Raw genomic sequence first — 14701 nt, 5'->3', positions numbered from 1 at the left:
CACCTGCTGCTTATTTCTTTTCAGAAGCCCTCATGCTTCCTTTAGACACCTGATCCCCTTTAATGGTGTAAACACACCTGCTAACAGGGTGGATTGTGCAACTTCCTCCCAGCTGTGAATATCGGGAGTTTTAGGATGACAAGCCTGTTTGACAAACACGGGCGTCACGCCCTTTGTGGCATTTTTCTGGCTGATTGCGGAGGATCAGTTGCAGCGTGTCATCCATCTCTTTGATGTAGGGTGGATCAGGAATGTTTGCAACAAGCAGTGGATAAAAAAAAAAATTAAAATCAGGACATGGAAAACTTTATTTTGATGACCTGTTTTGGGATCAGGCTTTTTAACTTCAGCAGTAAGAAGTAAAGAAGTGAGTGATGTCAGATGGGAAGTGTTTGTGCAGGGCAGCAAGGAATTTGAAATTCCGGGGTTAAGAATTGCAGGTGAGTCTTTTTGTACAAAACCATAGACATTTCTCTTGAGTTGAATTGGTTTTGATCCGTTACAATAACCCACAATGCAGTTCAGGGTCACAGGAGGGCTCCAGCTATCCCAGCTGGTACGCCCTGGGCCAGGTCGCAATTCTATCACAGGACTAAATCTTTTTTCTTTTTATGTAAAAAACCAAGTCAAGCTTTGTAAAAGTTGGAGCACATATATGGGCTGATGAACAGGAACAGAAGACCTCAGTTTAACTTCTTAGCATCCATGTTAGCGTTAATGTTCAGGTTCTCCTGTATGGTAAGGCCAAATGGAACAAAACAACTGTTGGAGCAAAATATATGAAACCTTCACCCTGAGTGGTCTGACCTGTAAAGGGATGAGATAGTCACGTCTATCTGATAAGAAGTTACAAATATGAACGTATCATTTAAAAACAAAGGCCCGACCTCAGTGTCCTACATTTCTACTTTCAGTTACCTGCGTGTTTCTACTCCTCAGCATTTCAAACAGAAATACTTTTTACTCCAAAAGTATATTTAAGTTAAGCTGGTTGAGAAAACAAATCGTTGGATGGAAAAATATTCAGTGCAGTGTGACAGGTGACTTCTGTGACTCTTATGTATATTTGCAATGAATGATTTTAAAAGTAAAGGTTCAAAACTTCTGTAAAAGTACAAACCAGAAACAGACGTACTTTAGAGGGTACCACCCCAGCGATAAGCTGTAAGGTATCGTCTTAGTCAGCGGTTCCAAACCTCTTCCTGCGTGGAGACTCATAACTCACCCGGAGGATCAGTGTTGACCTTTAACCCACTGAGCGTCCACTCACCCAGGGCTCCTACTGGGGGACACAGGGGAGTGTCCCACAGGGGTGTAGTTAAAATAGTAATAGTCTCCATTCTGGGTCATGACATTTAGCACATAAAAAAGATAAATACTTTAAAGCCTGTACCCTGTCTTGCCTGGCAACCATGTCTTAACAGTATCCAGCTACTTCCAATGGCAAAGACCCTTTAAGCTGTATGGATTGAACAAGTATTTTAAATCATCACTTCATCAGAAATAAACTGTATTAAATCTGAGAAACGAAAACAAAAAATACAACATATGTTGAGTTTAATAGAAATGTCACTCCAGCCTAAATCAGTAACATTGAAAAACGTTTCAATGTTACTGAAAAGCTTACACCAAGGACTGTGTGAGCTCCACAGTCAGCTTACTCAAAACTTTGTAACATTATACAACAGTGCCACAGAAACGTACTATATGAATCGCTTTTTTTTTTTTTTTTTTTTTGTAGGACAATAAAGTTTACAGAAATTTTTAGAAAATCTTTTTTGAGGGCATTCTAGCTTAACCTGTAGCGCCCCCTTCAGGAAGTGCTCTCAAGAAATGATTGCGTTTATGTTTGTGTTTATTATCCAGCTCCAACTATTATGTAATTGTCCTCACCAAGGTCACTATAACGAAGGAAAGACTAAAAATAAGTCTGAAAAAACTTTACATTTATTTTAAAAATGAATATTTAAACAGGTTAAATAAACTAAAAGCATCGAATTCATTTTGGAAACTAACTGAAATGAAATTGAAGTACAAACTATAATATTTCCAAATTAAGTGAAAATTATAAACGAAAAGAGAAAAAAGAATATTCAGTAGGTAAAACTTTTTTCTTTTTTCCCCTTTTTTTTGCTGTTTTGTGCGTCTGTTCAGAGTCACTCTTCATTTATTAACACAAGTTTTCATTCAGATAGAATTTTGTGACCTGTGATGCCCCCTGTGACCGGTTCTCAGATCTTTGTGTCACACTACTTGTTTTTTCATTTTTAGGAGAAGAAATAGATCGTATCAATCCATCACTCTGGGCAGCTGTTCGCATTATTTTTTATTTTATCCAAAAGCTTAAAGTGCAGATGTCTGCCAGTCCGTCTGCATCCGAGTACCTGCTAAATGACTGTCTCATTTTCATCCAGTGTTTTCACTCCGGGGTGTAAAGTAGCTGCTTGTTCTGCTCTGGCCTAAAGACACACCCACACGAAACCCCCCACTGTTACAGTCGAGGCAAATATAGTCGCGTGGACCAGACTAGAAGAAACCCCCCACCCTCCTCTGACCCGCTCCTTACGCAAATAAACCTTTGACGGTTATGTGAGTGTTTAGACGGAGGCTGACGTTCAGGAGGAGAGACGTGGACGCTGCCGATCACCATGGCTTCCACCCCCTCGGCCTCTGCCCTGTCCGCTGTTCTCCGGTGCCGGGGGAATATCTGGACGAGGAATCCGCCGGCGAAGCGGCCTGCCAGCTCGGCGTACGGCCTCGGACTGGCCGGCGGGGCGCTGCGCGACTCTCCGGGCGAGCGCAGCGGCTCACACCAGGCGTCAGCGGCGGAGGCTTCTCCGCACGGAGAGTGTGTGGCGGTGCTGGTGGGAAGAGGGCTGACTGTTTCGTACAGGTCGCACAGAGTGGGGGGTAAAGTTTCCAGGGAAGTGAATAGATTACGTTACCCAAAACTTTCGCAATCTCCAGGGCACGCGCACTCAGCTGCGCATGCGCTGATGCGCGAGCTAGCGGGCAGACTGTCTGGAAATAATACTAAAATAATTCACGTTATTAAATTTGAAAAATATCCTTCACACACCCGCAAAAGCGCGTTAGTTAAAGACACGAGTGCATTCCCAGCGCGCGTGCTGAAGCTGTCCGTGACGTCCCCTCCGTGTTCAGTGGGACAAATCCCGTCCTTCGTGTTAAACGGCTGGTCTGCACTGAGGAGCACGTGCTTATCTGTGACTTGTCTGGTGTCCAAAATTCTGTTTTTGAATTTGGGAGAGGTGCGTAGATCAGGCAGCAGCCCCGATGAAGCACCACGACATCTGCTGTGCCAGCGGGATGAGAAAAACTCCAGCAGCCGGGCCCTCCAGGTGAGAGTCCTGTTGAACCGAGAATAAATAATTAATGTAAATGTTACTGTATGAAAACACTGCACGCTTTGTCTTTCAGGCAAATGAACAAACCTCCTCCAAGAACAACTCCAGCTTAGCACAAAAGATCACACAGGAAGGACCTGACTGAGTCCAAGGCCTCCGTGCCAGAAAGAGGCGCTGATCAACATCATTTATTGACTTTTCAAGACACACACCACATCTGGACTTCAACCTGCTGATAGAAACCAACCAGCTGTGTTTGATCGCACACAAACGAGTGACAAATGAATGGAAGAACCGAAATGAAGCGATTGGCTTCCACAAACACCATTAGTGCTTTTTGGCAGTGACTCTCCAAACCTCTGATTCGGGCAAGACCATCTTTACTGTAAAAATATTTTCCCTTATCTGTTGTTTCGATGATAGTGATCAAGGGCAAAGTCCCACATGCATTGGTAATCAATTAGATTGAGATCAGATTGAGTCGCATACTGTGGCAAAGGCTACAGCATGTCATCCATATCATTTTCACCCTGTTAAGATCTTTCAGTGGCTGGGGATATTGTCATCATGGAAGAGCCCACTCCCATCAGGACTAAAATATTTCATCATTAAGCTGATGTTTCTGCATAACTTTGTATTGATTTGAAGTGAATCACCACTGTAGGGGCCTACAGCGAGTCCCCTCTCTGTAGGGTTCAGTGGTTCAGGTTTTTTTCCTTTAATTTGCCACTTGTCTGTATGAGCAACAAGAAACAAGCATGTATTCCAAGTCTTCCCAATGGATAAGCTCACCTTGCGTGCTGCATTCTGTTTGTCAGGGCTCAGTGTTTCCAGTGGGAGAAACGTGTTATCGCTCATCCAGGTGACCTCTTCAGGCTGACAGAAGAAGTCGGCTGTCTGCAGGTTTCTCCAGCCAACTGAAAATGCTGCGCTCAGATGAACAGAATCAACTTTCTGCATTAAAACTCTCACCCTGCATAATTTGCACAAAAGCTCATTTTGCAGAGACCGTGATATAAACTTCCTCTTTAAAATGGAGTGAAACTAAAGCATCAAGAAACAACAATGCACACTGAGTAAAAACTAGATAAATGTGTGGAAATAATTAAAAGATGTCCACTGTTTTTATACACTGCACAAAACATAAATATTGAGTGCCAGTGGAACGTATACCAACATACACTAGCAGTCAAAGGTTTGGACACACCTTCTCATTGAATGGTTTTTCTTTATTTTCATGAGTATTTAAATTGTAGATTCTTACTGAAGGCATCAAAACTATGAAAGAACATTACTGCTTTCCACACTCTTGGCATTCTCTCATTGAGCTGAATGCCATTTCACCTAAAATGGTTCTCCAACAGTCTTGAAGTCTTGAAGAGTTCCCAGAGATGCTGAGCGCTTGTTGGTCCTTTTGCCTTCACTCTGCAGTCCATCTCATCCCAAACCATCTCCATTGGGTTCAGGTCAGGTGATTATGGAGGCCAGACCATCTGGCACAGGTCAAATAGTCCTTACACAGCCTGGAGGCGTGTTTGGGGTCATTATGCTGTTGAAAAATAAATGGTGGTCCAACTAAACACAAACCAGATGGGACGGCATGTCGCTGCAGGATGCTGTGGTAGCCATGCTGGTTCAGTGTGCCTTCAATTTTGAATAAATCTCCAACAGTGTCACCAGCAAACCACCCAAACACCATCACACTTCTTCCTTCGTGCTTCACAGTGGGAACCATGCATGTAGAGACCATCCATTCGCCTTTTCTGCATCGCACAAAGACACGTGAAACCAAAGAACTCAAATTTGGACCCATCAGACCAAAGCACGTTTCCACTGGTCTGATGTCCATTACTTGTGTTTCTGGGCCCAAACACTCTCTTCTGCTTGTTGTTTTTCCTTAGTCGTGGTTTCTTAGCAGATATTTGACCATAAAGGCCTGATTCACACAGTCTCCTCTGAACAGCTGATGTAGAGATGTCTCTGCTACTGGAACTCTGTGGCATTTATCTGGGCTCTAATCTGAGGTGCTGTTAACTTGTGATTTCTGAGCCTGGTGATTCAGATGAAGTTATCCTTAGCAGCAGAGGCGACTCTTGGTCTTCGTTTCCTGGGGCGGTCCCAGGAACCAGTTTCAAACCAGGTTTGGCGTAACGCTAATTTGCATCTGCACTCCCTTGGAAGATTACAGGCAAAAGACAACAATAAAAAACATAAATAACAAAACACACAACACTTCCACACACTCATGAGCACCAAACAAGAAAAAGCAGACGTTAGTATTTATGAGCCTGTGAGTCTCTCCGCAAATCTTTCAGTCTGCTGATAGAGGTAGACTGATAGAGTTCAGGCTTTCACAGAGAGAAAAGCAAAGAGAGGAAAAGGTAAGTAGAGTCTTCAGTTGAATTTTTGATTTTATGGATTCTCAAAGTTAATAAAATGAAGCAGCGGTGGAGGGGCCACACCATTAAAAATCATCAAACACATGTTGGAAAATAACAAATGAAAAAAATTCAACTCCAGAGTCAAAGTAAACTTTATGCCCAGTATTTTTAAAACTTGCTCATAATTTATTAACAAAAGAGGATTTTTGGGGGGGGTTTTTGCATGAAGACAGCAAAGTGAACCCGAGTCCAATAAAGATGATTTGGATCCTAAAGTGAGTCCAGTGCTGAAGCTGACCATTCCTCCTACCATAAACCTGAATGTTGGATATGCTGTTAAGTATTAAAGTCATAACGTGTGGTGCAGTTTATGACTCACGCTGAGCTCTCATCCCATATTCAAAATCTGCAACAGTGAAATTTTTTAAGCATTATCAGCAAAGTAGAATGGTGACCGATAAGAGACTGTAACTGTGTACTTTCTACTAAATGATTTTCATTTTATAATGCTCTTTACTGTATGTATGTACGTATTTGGCAGCCTGATTTACTGCCTACTTTGCACATTGTTATTTACAATCTTACCGTATGTGAGATTTGAAAACAGCACCTGTAGCTTTGTGGTGTGTTTTTCAGCTAATATTGATTCCTAGTATTTAAACTACTGGGAAAGATTTCATTGTGGTAGTTGTGTCATATTCCTGTTGTTACGTTGGTGGATGTGCAAATTAAACTAGGAGAAAATTATAATTAATGTGAATGTGTGGATACAGGTAATCTCTGGGAGCCAAAAGCTCAAGCTTTCTGTGACTTCTGTTTTTTCTGCGCTTGGGTCAGTATGATGTATCCACTGTCTTGTTTCAGACGGTGGATACACTGAGGGTTTGCACCATAGCCTTATATAGAATAGGATAACAAATATAAAACTGTTTTGGATCTATGAATCAAAGATACTCTAGTATGTGAGGGAAATGAGCATGGTAGATTTCCTTTAAGTGTGACTTGTTCACATTTCTAATCTACATAAATGCAGCACATAAGTTAACCCTTTCATGCATGAATTATGATAACCTCAATCAGGATTTTTTTCTTAGGTATTTTTATTCATCTTTAGGCATGCAAAGATAGATAAAAACACTTAAGAAACAAAAATCCTGATTGAGGTTATCATAATTCATGCATGAAAGGGTTAAATAATAATTACAATGAAACACGTCATACATCTATAGTAACATTAAACGACCAGTGGGTGGCAGGGTATGGAGTGACACATCAGTGTTCAATGTAGTGCTTTATGTGCAAGTATACCATGAACACTGACACAAATACAAGGAAACAGCCTTTGAATAGCTGTCCACTGTAGTGACCACTATGTGTGAAAGGGTTAACTCTGGTTACCAATCTCAAAGCGATTAATTAACAGCAGCTCAGATAAACGTCTTGATACAAGAATATAATGTTGTTATAATCAGCTGTTGGAAGAGATTTTGTGAATCAGGCCTTCAGGAGCAACTGCTGCAAAGAAACCACTACAGAGAGAGCCTGGACTTTGGTCTGATGAAACTAGATATTTATTCATGAGTTGCAGAGGAGATGAACCAATGTGTGGTTCCCACGGTGAATGTGGAGGAGGGGCTGATGGTGAAACCACTGGAGACTTATTAACAATTTAAAGCATCATTTTACCAGCAACAGCCTGCAGAGACAAACCTTAGTGGGACCATCAGGATTTCAGCAGGTCAGTGATCTAAAACACGTCCAGTCTCTGTTACGGCTACTTTAATAAGAAGTGATGGAGCCCTGCATCAAATCACCTGACGTCTGCCGAGCACCTGAGACAGGTGCTGTTAAGGTAGCGCAAAGGTGGCTACTTTGAGGAATATGTTTTGGTTTATGTTTGATTTGGTTTTAAAACTTTTCTTTATCCTGTTTTAATATATAGTTGATAAAAGAAAAGTCTTTGAACTTAAGGTAGCAAACTTTTGATTCAGATGCCAATTTATCAGGTACAAGAGACTAAAACTAACTAACAAAATCATGCTATAAATTCATTATCGAAAATGTTCCATTTTCATAGATTTTTATTATTATTGTTTTTAAATATGTGTCTGTTAAATATTGTTTCATTTTGCTGCTTCTCTGTTATATGTGATAATAAACTGGATATCTCTGGGTTTTGGGCTAACTGAGAGACTGAACAAGGCCTTTGTATGCTTTAGATCTTCTTTTCTGGTATCATATATGTCATTGATTGTATGATGTATGACGTTATTTTTCTAATGGCGTCTGCATTTTGGCTTATATAAATAATGGCCCTGTGTAATATGTCATAGCTTATTGCTCATCTGAGGTTCTATGATTTTATTACTCGATGATATTTAAAACCTTAAACCTGAAACAAGGTGTACTTTCTGTATTTCATAGTTTCTTCAGCATTAAGTCTGTCAACATAAACACACCCCCAAAACAAAACATTTATAAAGATTTTGAATAATATCATGGCAGCTTTAGACTGTTATTGTATTTTACACTATGTCCTCATGTAATTATTGTCTAGTCAACATTAATATGACATTTTACCTTCTCCATCCTGAGAAATCTTTGCTTGTGGTGATTAACTGAAAATATTTCGTTTTTAGGCTGCTTTAGAGCCAAAAGAAGACGTTTAAAGGCATAAGGCTCTATGTCACCTTTATAGACTGAGATTCAGCAGAAAAATAATTAGGTTATTAATAATCTATAATGAGCATTATCAACAGGTATGGGTATAACAGTAAATTTACAGGGCTTGGACACCGAATTACAGTCTTTCAGATAAAATAAGCTTTCTGTAGTTTTTATAGATCCAATTTCTTCAGTGTTATATTCAACACTGAGAATATCTGTCATAATTTTAGACTGGTAGTGCAAATTTCACAATCTCTTTACGAGATTAATTCTTTATTCCTTTGCAGCTGCCCTATTTTTGTAAGTGGGCAAGCTTTGTGCACTTTGGATGCAATAATATAAGCTACAGTAAAGCAGTAAATAGGTTGTACCCTGTGTGCTTTTGTTATATGTTTGTCTATAAGTACAGCAAATAGAAGGAGAGGTTTTCTTCTCCCGTTCCCCTCTTCCCGTGTGGCTCATGCAAATTACGCGCGCTCCTGTGCAGCTCAAGCAGAAAAAGATAAATTAGCTAAATTAAATGAAAAAGCAGTTTTCCAGGCCTCCCTGGCTGTTCGCTGCCCGCGTGGAAGCCTCGGTGAGGGGAAGCAGACAGTGTGTGCACAAAGACTTCAAAGGCTGCCGCTGTTTCTAATTAGCTCCGCTGAGAGTGACTCTCGCGTCAAACTGTTGCGTAATTTCTCAAGGTGACGGCTGGGGGCGGGACTTCCGTGTCTGCCCTCAAACCAGGAAGTCGTCGTGTTACTTCTTTTCTCCTCCTCTTTTTCTTGAAGCCAGCGAGAAACGGGAGAAAGTCGGCGGCGTGAAGTTGTTCCAGCCGCCGGGGAGGAAGCAGGAGACGGGCCTCATTTCTGCAGAACTTTTCCCGAAGAAATGGCCACAGCAGGAAGGAGCGGGCACATTGTGAGGTGAGGGCAGCTTTGAACGCTCCTCCTCAGACTACTGTGTTTACTGTGACGAGCACAAGGCGCCTGACGAGCAGCGTGAGGGAGGGACGGAGGGACTGAGGGGGTGAAGTCGGTGATACCAGCTGTTTTTGTGTCTTAATAAACCGCTGTTTGTCTGCTGTGTCGAGTCAGCCACAGGTGATAAGAGAAAATCGATCAGAGGCATTTTGGTGAATCATCACTGTCAACTTCCTGTCTGATTTCCTGCCTTCACTTTATTGGTTATTTAAAGCAGAAACAGAACTTTCAGATGTAAGTTGGAGCGGTGTGGGGGCAGGGCGTACGTGGTTGACCTGGCCCTATTGAATAGTCTAAAACTGCCGCTTTGCATTAACAGGGGCGGGATCATTAATAATTCCTTAGTGATTATCAGGTAAACTGTGCTGGCTGTGTCGCTGACGAAGTTTTTTTTTTTTATTATTCATTTGTATTAACTTAATAACAATGTGTTTAAAAACGGAAAATTCCTGATCAAACTTCAGCAGCTTATTTTAAAATGATAAGCTCCAAATACTGCGTGTAACTGCAGGGGGTACTTAATAGCATGTGAATGACTGTACATGAAAGATGGTTGTAGCCATTGTGACGTCACCAAACGCTGGTTATGAAGACTCCCATTTTTGCATCATTGCCTTGTTGTTGAAACCAGATGTGAATGACTGAAGCTGTCTGAGAAACTAAAGGCAGTCTATGAATGACCGATCTTGTGCCAGTGAGCGTAAGCTGGACAGCCCTGCTTTCAAACCGTAGTAACGACCAGACTTTATACCTTTAACTTCACGTTTTATTCAGTAAGACTTGAGACCACAAAGTCATTTATAAGCTCTTTCCTGAGTAAGAGAGCTGAGGGTCGTTGTCTCATTGATTTCTTTATAACTGTAAGTGTTTATTCAGCCAGAGTAGTCACCTCCTGCTGGCCACTGGAAATCTAGGTTTAAGGCACTTTTCAGTCCAGGAAGCCAAGGCCATCTTAATACAGCCTATGTCTGCAATCTGCATAGTGAAAAGCTCCCATTTCTGTTTATGTTTAGCTGTATTAAAATTCCAGACCACTGAATTTGAATACCGAGAGGTCATGATAACTAAGATAAACATCCACGCACACAGTACTAATACAACAAACTACTACTGCAGCTGCATGGAGAGCAGTACTCTCGATCCTCTGTAACAAGTGATTTAATGGCCAAACTAACTGTGTGAGACACCTTAGCTCCTCTGTATCCTCTCAGTGTTGGGAATAGTTCATTGAATGATTAATAAAGTCTTCAGCTCCTGTTCTGACAAATAAAGTACATAAACAGTGTAGTTCAGTGTTTTTGCTGAAAAATGGTCAAAAACTCCTGTTAAACCTAAAAAGGCTTTCAGTTTTTTTTCTTAAAACATTGGCTTTAAACCTTTGATGGGAGATTTGTTTGGGCAGGATGTGACAGGGAAAGTTATGTGAGAGTTGGAAACCTTGGTATTAACTTGATTTTATTTGATATTTTCCCTTTTTTCTTATTTCAGATAAAAGAGCACATTAAATGTTGAGGATTTGCCAGTTTTACAACTTTTCTCCAAGATGAATCTTGCTCTTCATCGGATTTTATCGACTTTCGCTTTCACCAATGCTGTATTGTGTCTTTATAACTTCACTATCTGCAGAGTGAGCCCGTGATGACACAAAGCATAGGCTGCCCCTCCCATATCCCATTCCTGTTGTCTCTAAAAAGGACACGTCTCTCTGTTCAGACCCTGTCTTCCTGAAATTTCCCACCCTCCCTCTCTCTCAGTTTCTGGGCCATGATCCGTAAGAGAAGCTCTCTTATTTTTTGTGGCGCGTTCCTGTTTATCACATGGAATGCCATACTGGTGCTCCTGCTGTGGGGGAGACCCCCACAGGGCCGAGATCAGAAAGAAGGTTCCGAAGGGCCCCCCAGCAATGTGATGGAAGACGTGCTTCGAATGGCAAATGCGTTCGAAAATGAACTTGAGAAGCAGAAAGAAATCCTGTTGCAAATCCAGAATCATCAGTTGCTTTGGGAGCCGTCAGACAAAAACAAGCCAAAGGTGACCGCTCCCCATCAGCCCGTCATCCCTATCCTTGTCATCGCCTGCAACAGAGTCACCGTGAAGCGCTGCTTGGACAAACTCCTGCAGCACCGGCCCTCAGCAGAGCTCCACCCAATCATAGTGAGTCAGGACTGCGGACATGCCGAGACTGCTGAGATGATTCGGTCTTATGGAAACAACGTAACTCATCTGAAGCAGCCGGATTTGTCTGACATCCAAGTGAGGCCTGAGCACAAGAAGTTTAAGGGTTACTATAAAATCTCCAGGCATTACCACTGGGCGCTCAACCAAGTGTTCAAGACGCTCGGCCATTCCTCTGTGGTGATTGTGGAGGACGACCTGGAGGTGATTATTTTCATATTAAACACCACTGATTTGTGTTCGTCCTTCATTTTCATTCTTTATTTACAACTTAAATTAATCTTCTTCTCTTTGAAACTTGTTATTTCACTTGTTGCGATGGTTATGTAAAAGTTGAACTGAATTATTCATCTCCTGCTCTAGGTGGCACCAGACTTCTTTGAGTATTTCCGAGCCCTGCTGCCTTTCCTGAAATCTGACCCCAGCCTGTGGTGTGTGTCTGCCTGGAATGACAATGGGAGGGAAGGCTATGTGGATCCCGGCAAGGCCGACCTGCTCTATCGGACGGACTTCTTTCCCGGCCTGGGGTGGATGCTCCTCAGGGAGGTGTGGGAGGAGCTGGAGCCAAAGTGGCCCGAGGCTTTCTGGGACGACTGGATGCGCCAGCCAGAGCAGCGCCGCAACCGTGCCTGTATACGCCCAGAGATCTCACGGACTTTAACTTTTGGTCGCCAGGGCGTGAGTCTGGGTCAGTTTTTTGACAAATACCTGCGTTACATTAAACTGAATACCGAGTTTGTGCCTTTTACCAAGTTGGACCTGAGTTACTTGAAGGAGGAGACGTACAAGGAAAACTTTGAGAAGGAAGTTTACAGTGCTCCAGTGGTTAAATATGAAGATGTGAAGCAGGGCCAGCTACAGGGACCCGGGCCCTTCCGCCTTCAGTACTCAAGTAAGGACAGTTTCAAATTGATGGCCAAAAATCTGGGAATAATGGATGACTTTAAGTCTGGAGTGCCACGGTCAGGGTACAGAGGGGTGGTTAGTTTCATGTCCAGAGGACGGAGGATCTACTTAGCGCCCCCTCCAGGATGGACCCAGTATGACCTTTAGTGAAGCTGATGATGAAGAATGTCCATGAGCAGTAGACTTTTTTTTTTTTTTTTTTTATCTCTTAAATGTGATGGGGGAAAGCATTCCAGACCAAAGAAGAAAATGATCTTTGCTGACGCTGTTTGTCCTTACTGATACAGAACGGATTGTCCCTTTCTGGTGTGGGGGTTTGCCAATGCTACTCAGGTCTTTTTCATTCTTCCAAAACATTTATACACCTGGTGTAGGACTCACCACAACTATGTGTTAGACAAATCTGCTGTAATTCGCCAGAGATCTATTTTTATACGATGCTAAGTGTGCACATGACATTCATTAATGCATTCAATGCAATTACTACTTTGCCACTTTTGTTTAAATTATTTGCAGTTTTGGGTAATCTGTTTAACATGTTTCTGTCTGCTGCGAAGAGGGAAATCAAATCTGTGGTGTGGTTGCTTATAGTGTTGGTGCCAGGTAATAACTGCAGTATAATCTGTTGTTTGATTCTGATCGTTAATGTCTTCTATGGAAATTATTCTTCGTGCTTATTTTTTATGTCACATGATCCTGTTTGATACTCTAATGTGATTCTGTTTGCAGGCTCGTTACCCTGCAAACTACTACACTTGTTTGTGTGATCATTTCTGGATTAAAAAATACACAACTTTGCTTTTTAATTATGTTGATTTTCACTCATACTTCATGTTGCATGTGTTTAATAAACAAACAGGAGAGAGGTTTTCTTTAGGTGTGGAAGTGGATCTATGAACTCATCACACACAGTGGGATAACTGACTGAGTGCACAATATCTTCAACATATTATTGAGTCATTCTATAAAAAGGCTGCACAAGCTGATGGATGACCTCTTTTTGGCTTCAGAGACACGAGGGGTGCTTCCCAAAGTCTGACCTGTGTGTGGTTATGTGCTCAGTGTTGCTGTCAGTCGTCCTGGTTACCAAGATTCCTGCAGAGGCACTAAAGTACTGTTAACTGAATAATCAAATTGAGCTTGCACTGCAATACCAGTGATATAGGTCATTACCAAAATATAAATTACTTTAACTTATAGTCAGAGTGTATCGGTAGATTTCAGCCGAGGTGGCACGGTGACTTTACTGGGTGGGCCTGGACCCCTGGGGGCTGAGCTTAACACCAACACTGGAAAAGAGAAACTTCCGTCCCATTTCCTAAATTGCACATCCTGGATTTCTCTCCTCACATTTCAGTCTTTCCCACCAGAGATGCAAAGAAGAGACACTGAAGCCTCAGCAGAAAGGTGACTGTCAAGAAGCTTTCTTAAGAAAGAGAAACTGGGAGAAAAGCTTGAGATATGTCAAATTACACAAAAATGGAAATCGGAAAATCAGTGGCAACAGGTCTGATGGAGTGATGAAACCTAACTTTAAAACTGGCCGTCAATATGTAAAGAAGAGATCAGGAGAACGGTACAGCAGTGAAACACTGTCGTGGCTTGGGGCTGCATTTCAGCCAGTGGTGTTGGGGACCTTTTCAAACTGGACGAGAAAAGTTGGTCTGAGAGTTAAAAGAATAAAGGTGGTCATACCAAATTCTGACTTTCAAGCTCATTACAACTGTACAAACTCGGTTTTGCTGTATACACTGTATTTCTATTTATGTTCGCACATGTTCAATAAATTACTGCAATTATTTCCCATTTCACAGCAAAAAAATAGAGTTGAGGACTGGCTCTTTCACACAGTACCGTACCTAGAAGTTATTTTATATTCACAAGTCATTATTGTGTGCACGCAAGTCCTTGTCTTGCATGACCAACTTACTGTCTTGTACAGAAATGTTCTTAGCACAGACCAGTAATTATCTTTTTTATTGTTTTGCCTTGTTATCTTGTATTAACAGAGTCATATCTTGTACAAACAGTCATCATCTTGTGCCGACGTGTAATCTAATTTATTTGCACAAGACAATTTGCTGTAATAAGCGCATTTGATACCTTGTTTTTTTGAATGGCAAAAAATATTTGAATTCAATTGCAGAGCCCTTAGATCACCTGGCTGTCGCAAACCTTCAGATAGCCTCCATAAAGTTAACAGCATTCACTGCTGTAGTGCAACTACGGTGGCCACCCTGGC

General features: G+C 41.8%; 2 protein-coding genes across 2 annotated transcripts; both read left to right on the top strand.

The window, feature by feature from the left end:
* Positions 1–2124: 2124 nt before the first annotated feature.
* Positions 2125–4470, top strand: LOC116331565. Its single transcript, XM_031754294.2, has 2 exons — positions 2125–3359; positions 3439–4470. Exons 1-2 carry the CDS (start codon positions 2649–2651, stop codon positions 3508–3510), a joined length of 783 nt encoding a protein of 260 aa, XP_031610154.1. The 5' UTR covers positions 2125–2648; the 3' UTR covers positions 3511–4470.
* A 4543-nt stretch (positions 4471–9013) lies between these two features.
* On the top strand, positions 9014–13330 carry mgat1a (alpha-1,3-mannosyl-glycoprotein 2-beta-N-acetylglucosaminyltransferase a). Its single transcript, XM_031754286.2, has 3 exons — positions 9014–9321; positions 10867–11757; positions 11917–13330. The coding sequence occupies exons 2-3, from the start codon at positions 11143–11145 to the stop codon at positions 12604–12606; spliced, it is 1305 nt and encodes a 434-aa protein (XP_031610146.1). The 5' UTR covers positions 9014–9321; positions 10867–11142; the 3' UTR covers positions 12607–13330.
* The last annotated feature ends 1371 nt before the right edge of the window (positions 13331–14701 follow it).

The sequence above is a fragment of the Oreochromis aureus genome, linkage group 11 (assembly GCF_013358895.1).
Source record: "Oreochromis aureus strain Israel breed Guangdong linkage group 11, ZZ_aureus, whole genome shotgun sequence".
Classification (NCBI taxonomy): domain Eukaryota; kingdom Metazoa; phylum Chordata; class Actinopteri; order Cichliformes; family Cichlidae; genus Oreochromis; species Oreochromis aureus.
The sequence above is the reverse complement of the archived record's forward strand: the minus strand, read 5'-3'. Positions and strand labels throughout refer to the sequence as shown.

Excerpts from the sequence above, each read along its gene's own strand:
- LOC116331565 (XM_031754294.2), top strand. The coding sequence starts at position 2,649 with ATGGCTTCCACCCCCTCGGCCTCTGCCCTGTCCGCTGTTCTCCGGTGC. Across the intron at positions 3,360-3,438 it reads CCAGCAGCCGGGCCCTCCAG|GCAAATGAACAAACCTCCTC; the intron begins GTGAGAGTCCTG and ends TTTGTCTTTCAG.
- mgat1a (XM_031754286.2), top strand. The coding sequence starts at position 11,143 with ATGATCCGTAAGAGAAGCTCTCTTATTTTTTGTGGCGCGTTCCTGTTT. Across the intron at positions 11,758-11,916 it reads TTGTGGAGGACGACCTGGAG|GTGGCACCAGACTTCTTTGA; the intron begins GTGATTATTTTC and ends CTCCTGCTCTAG.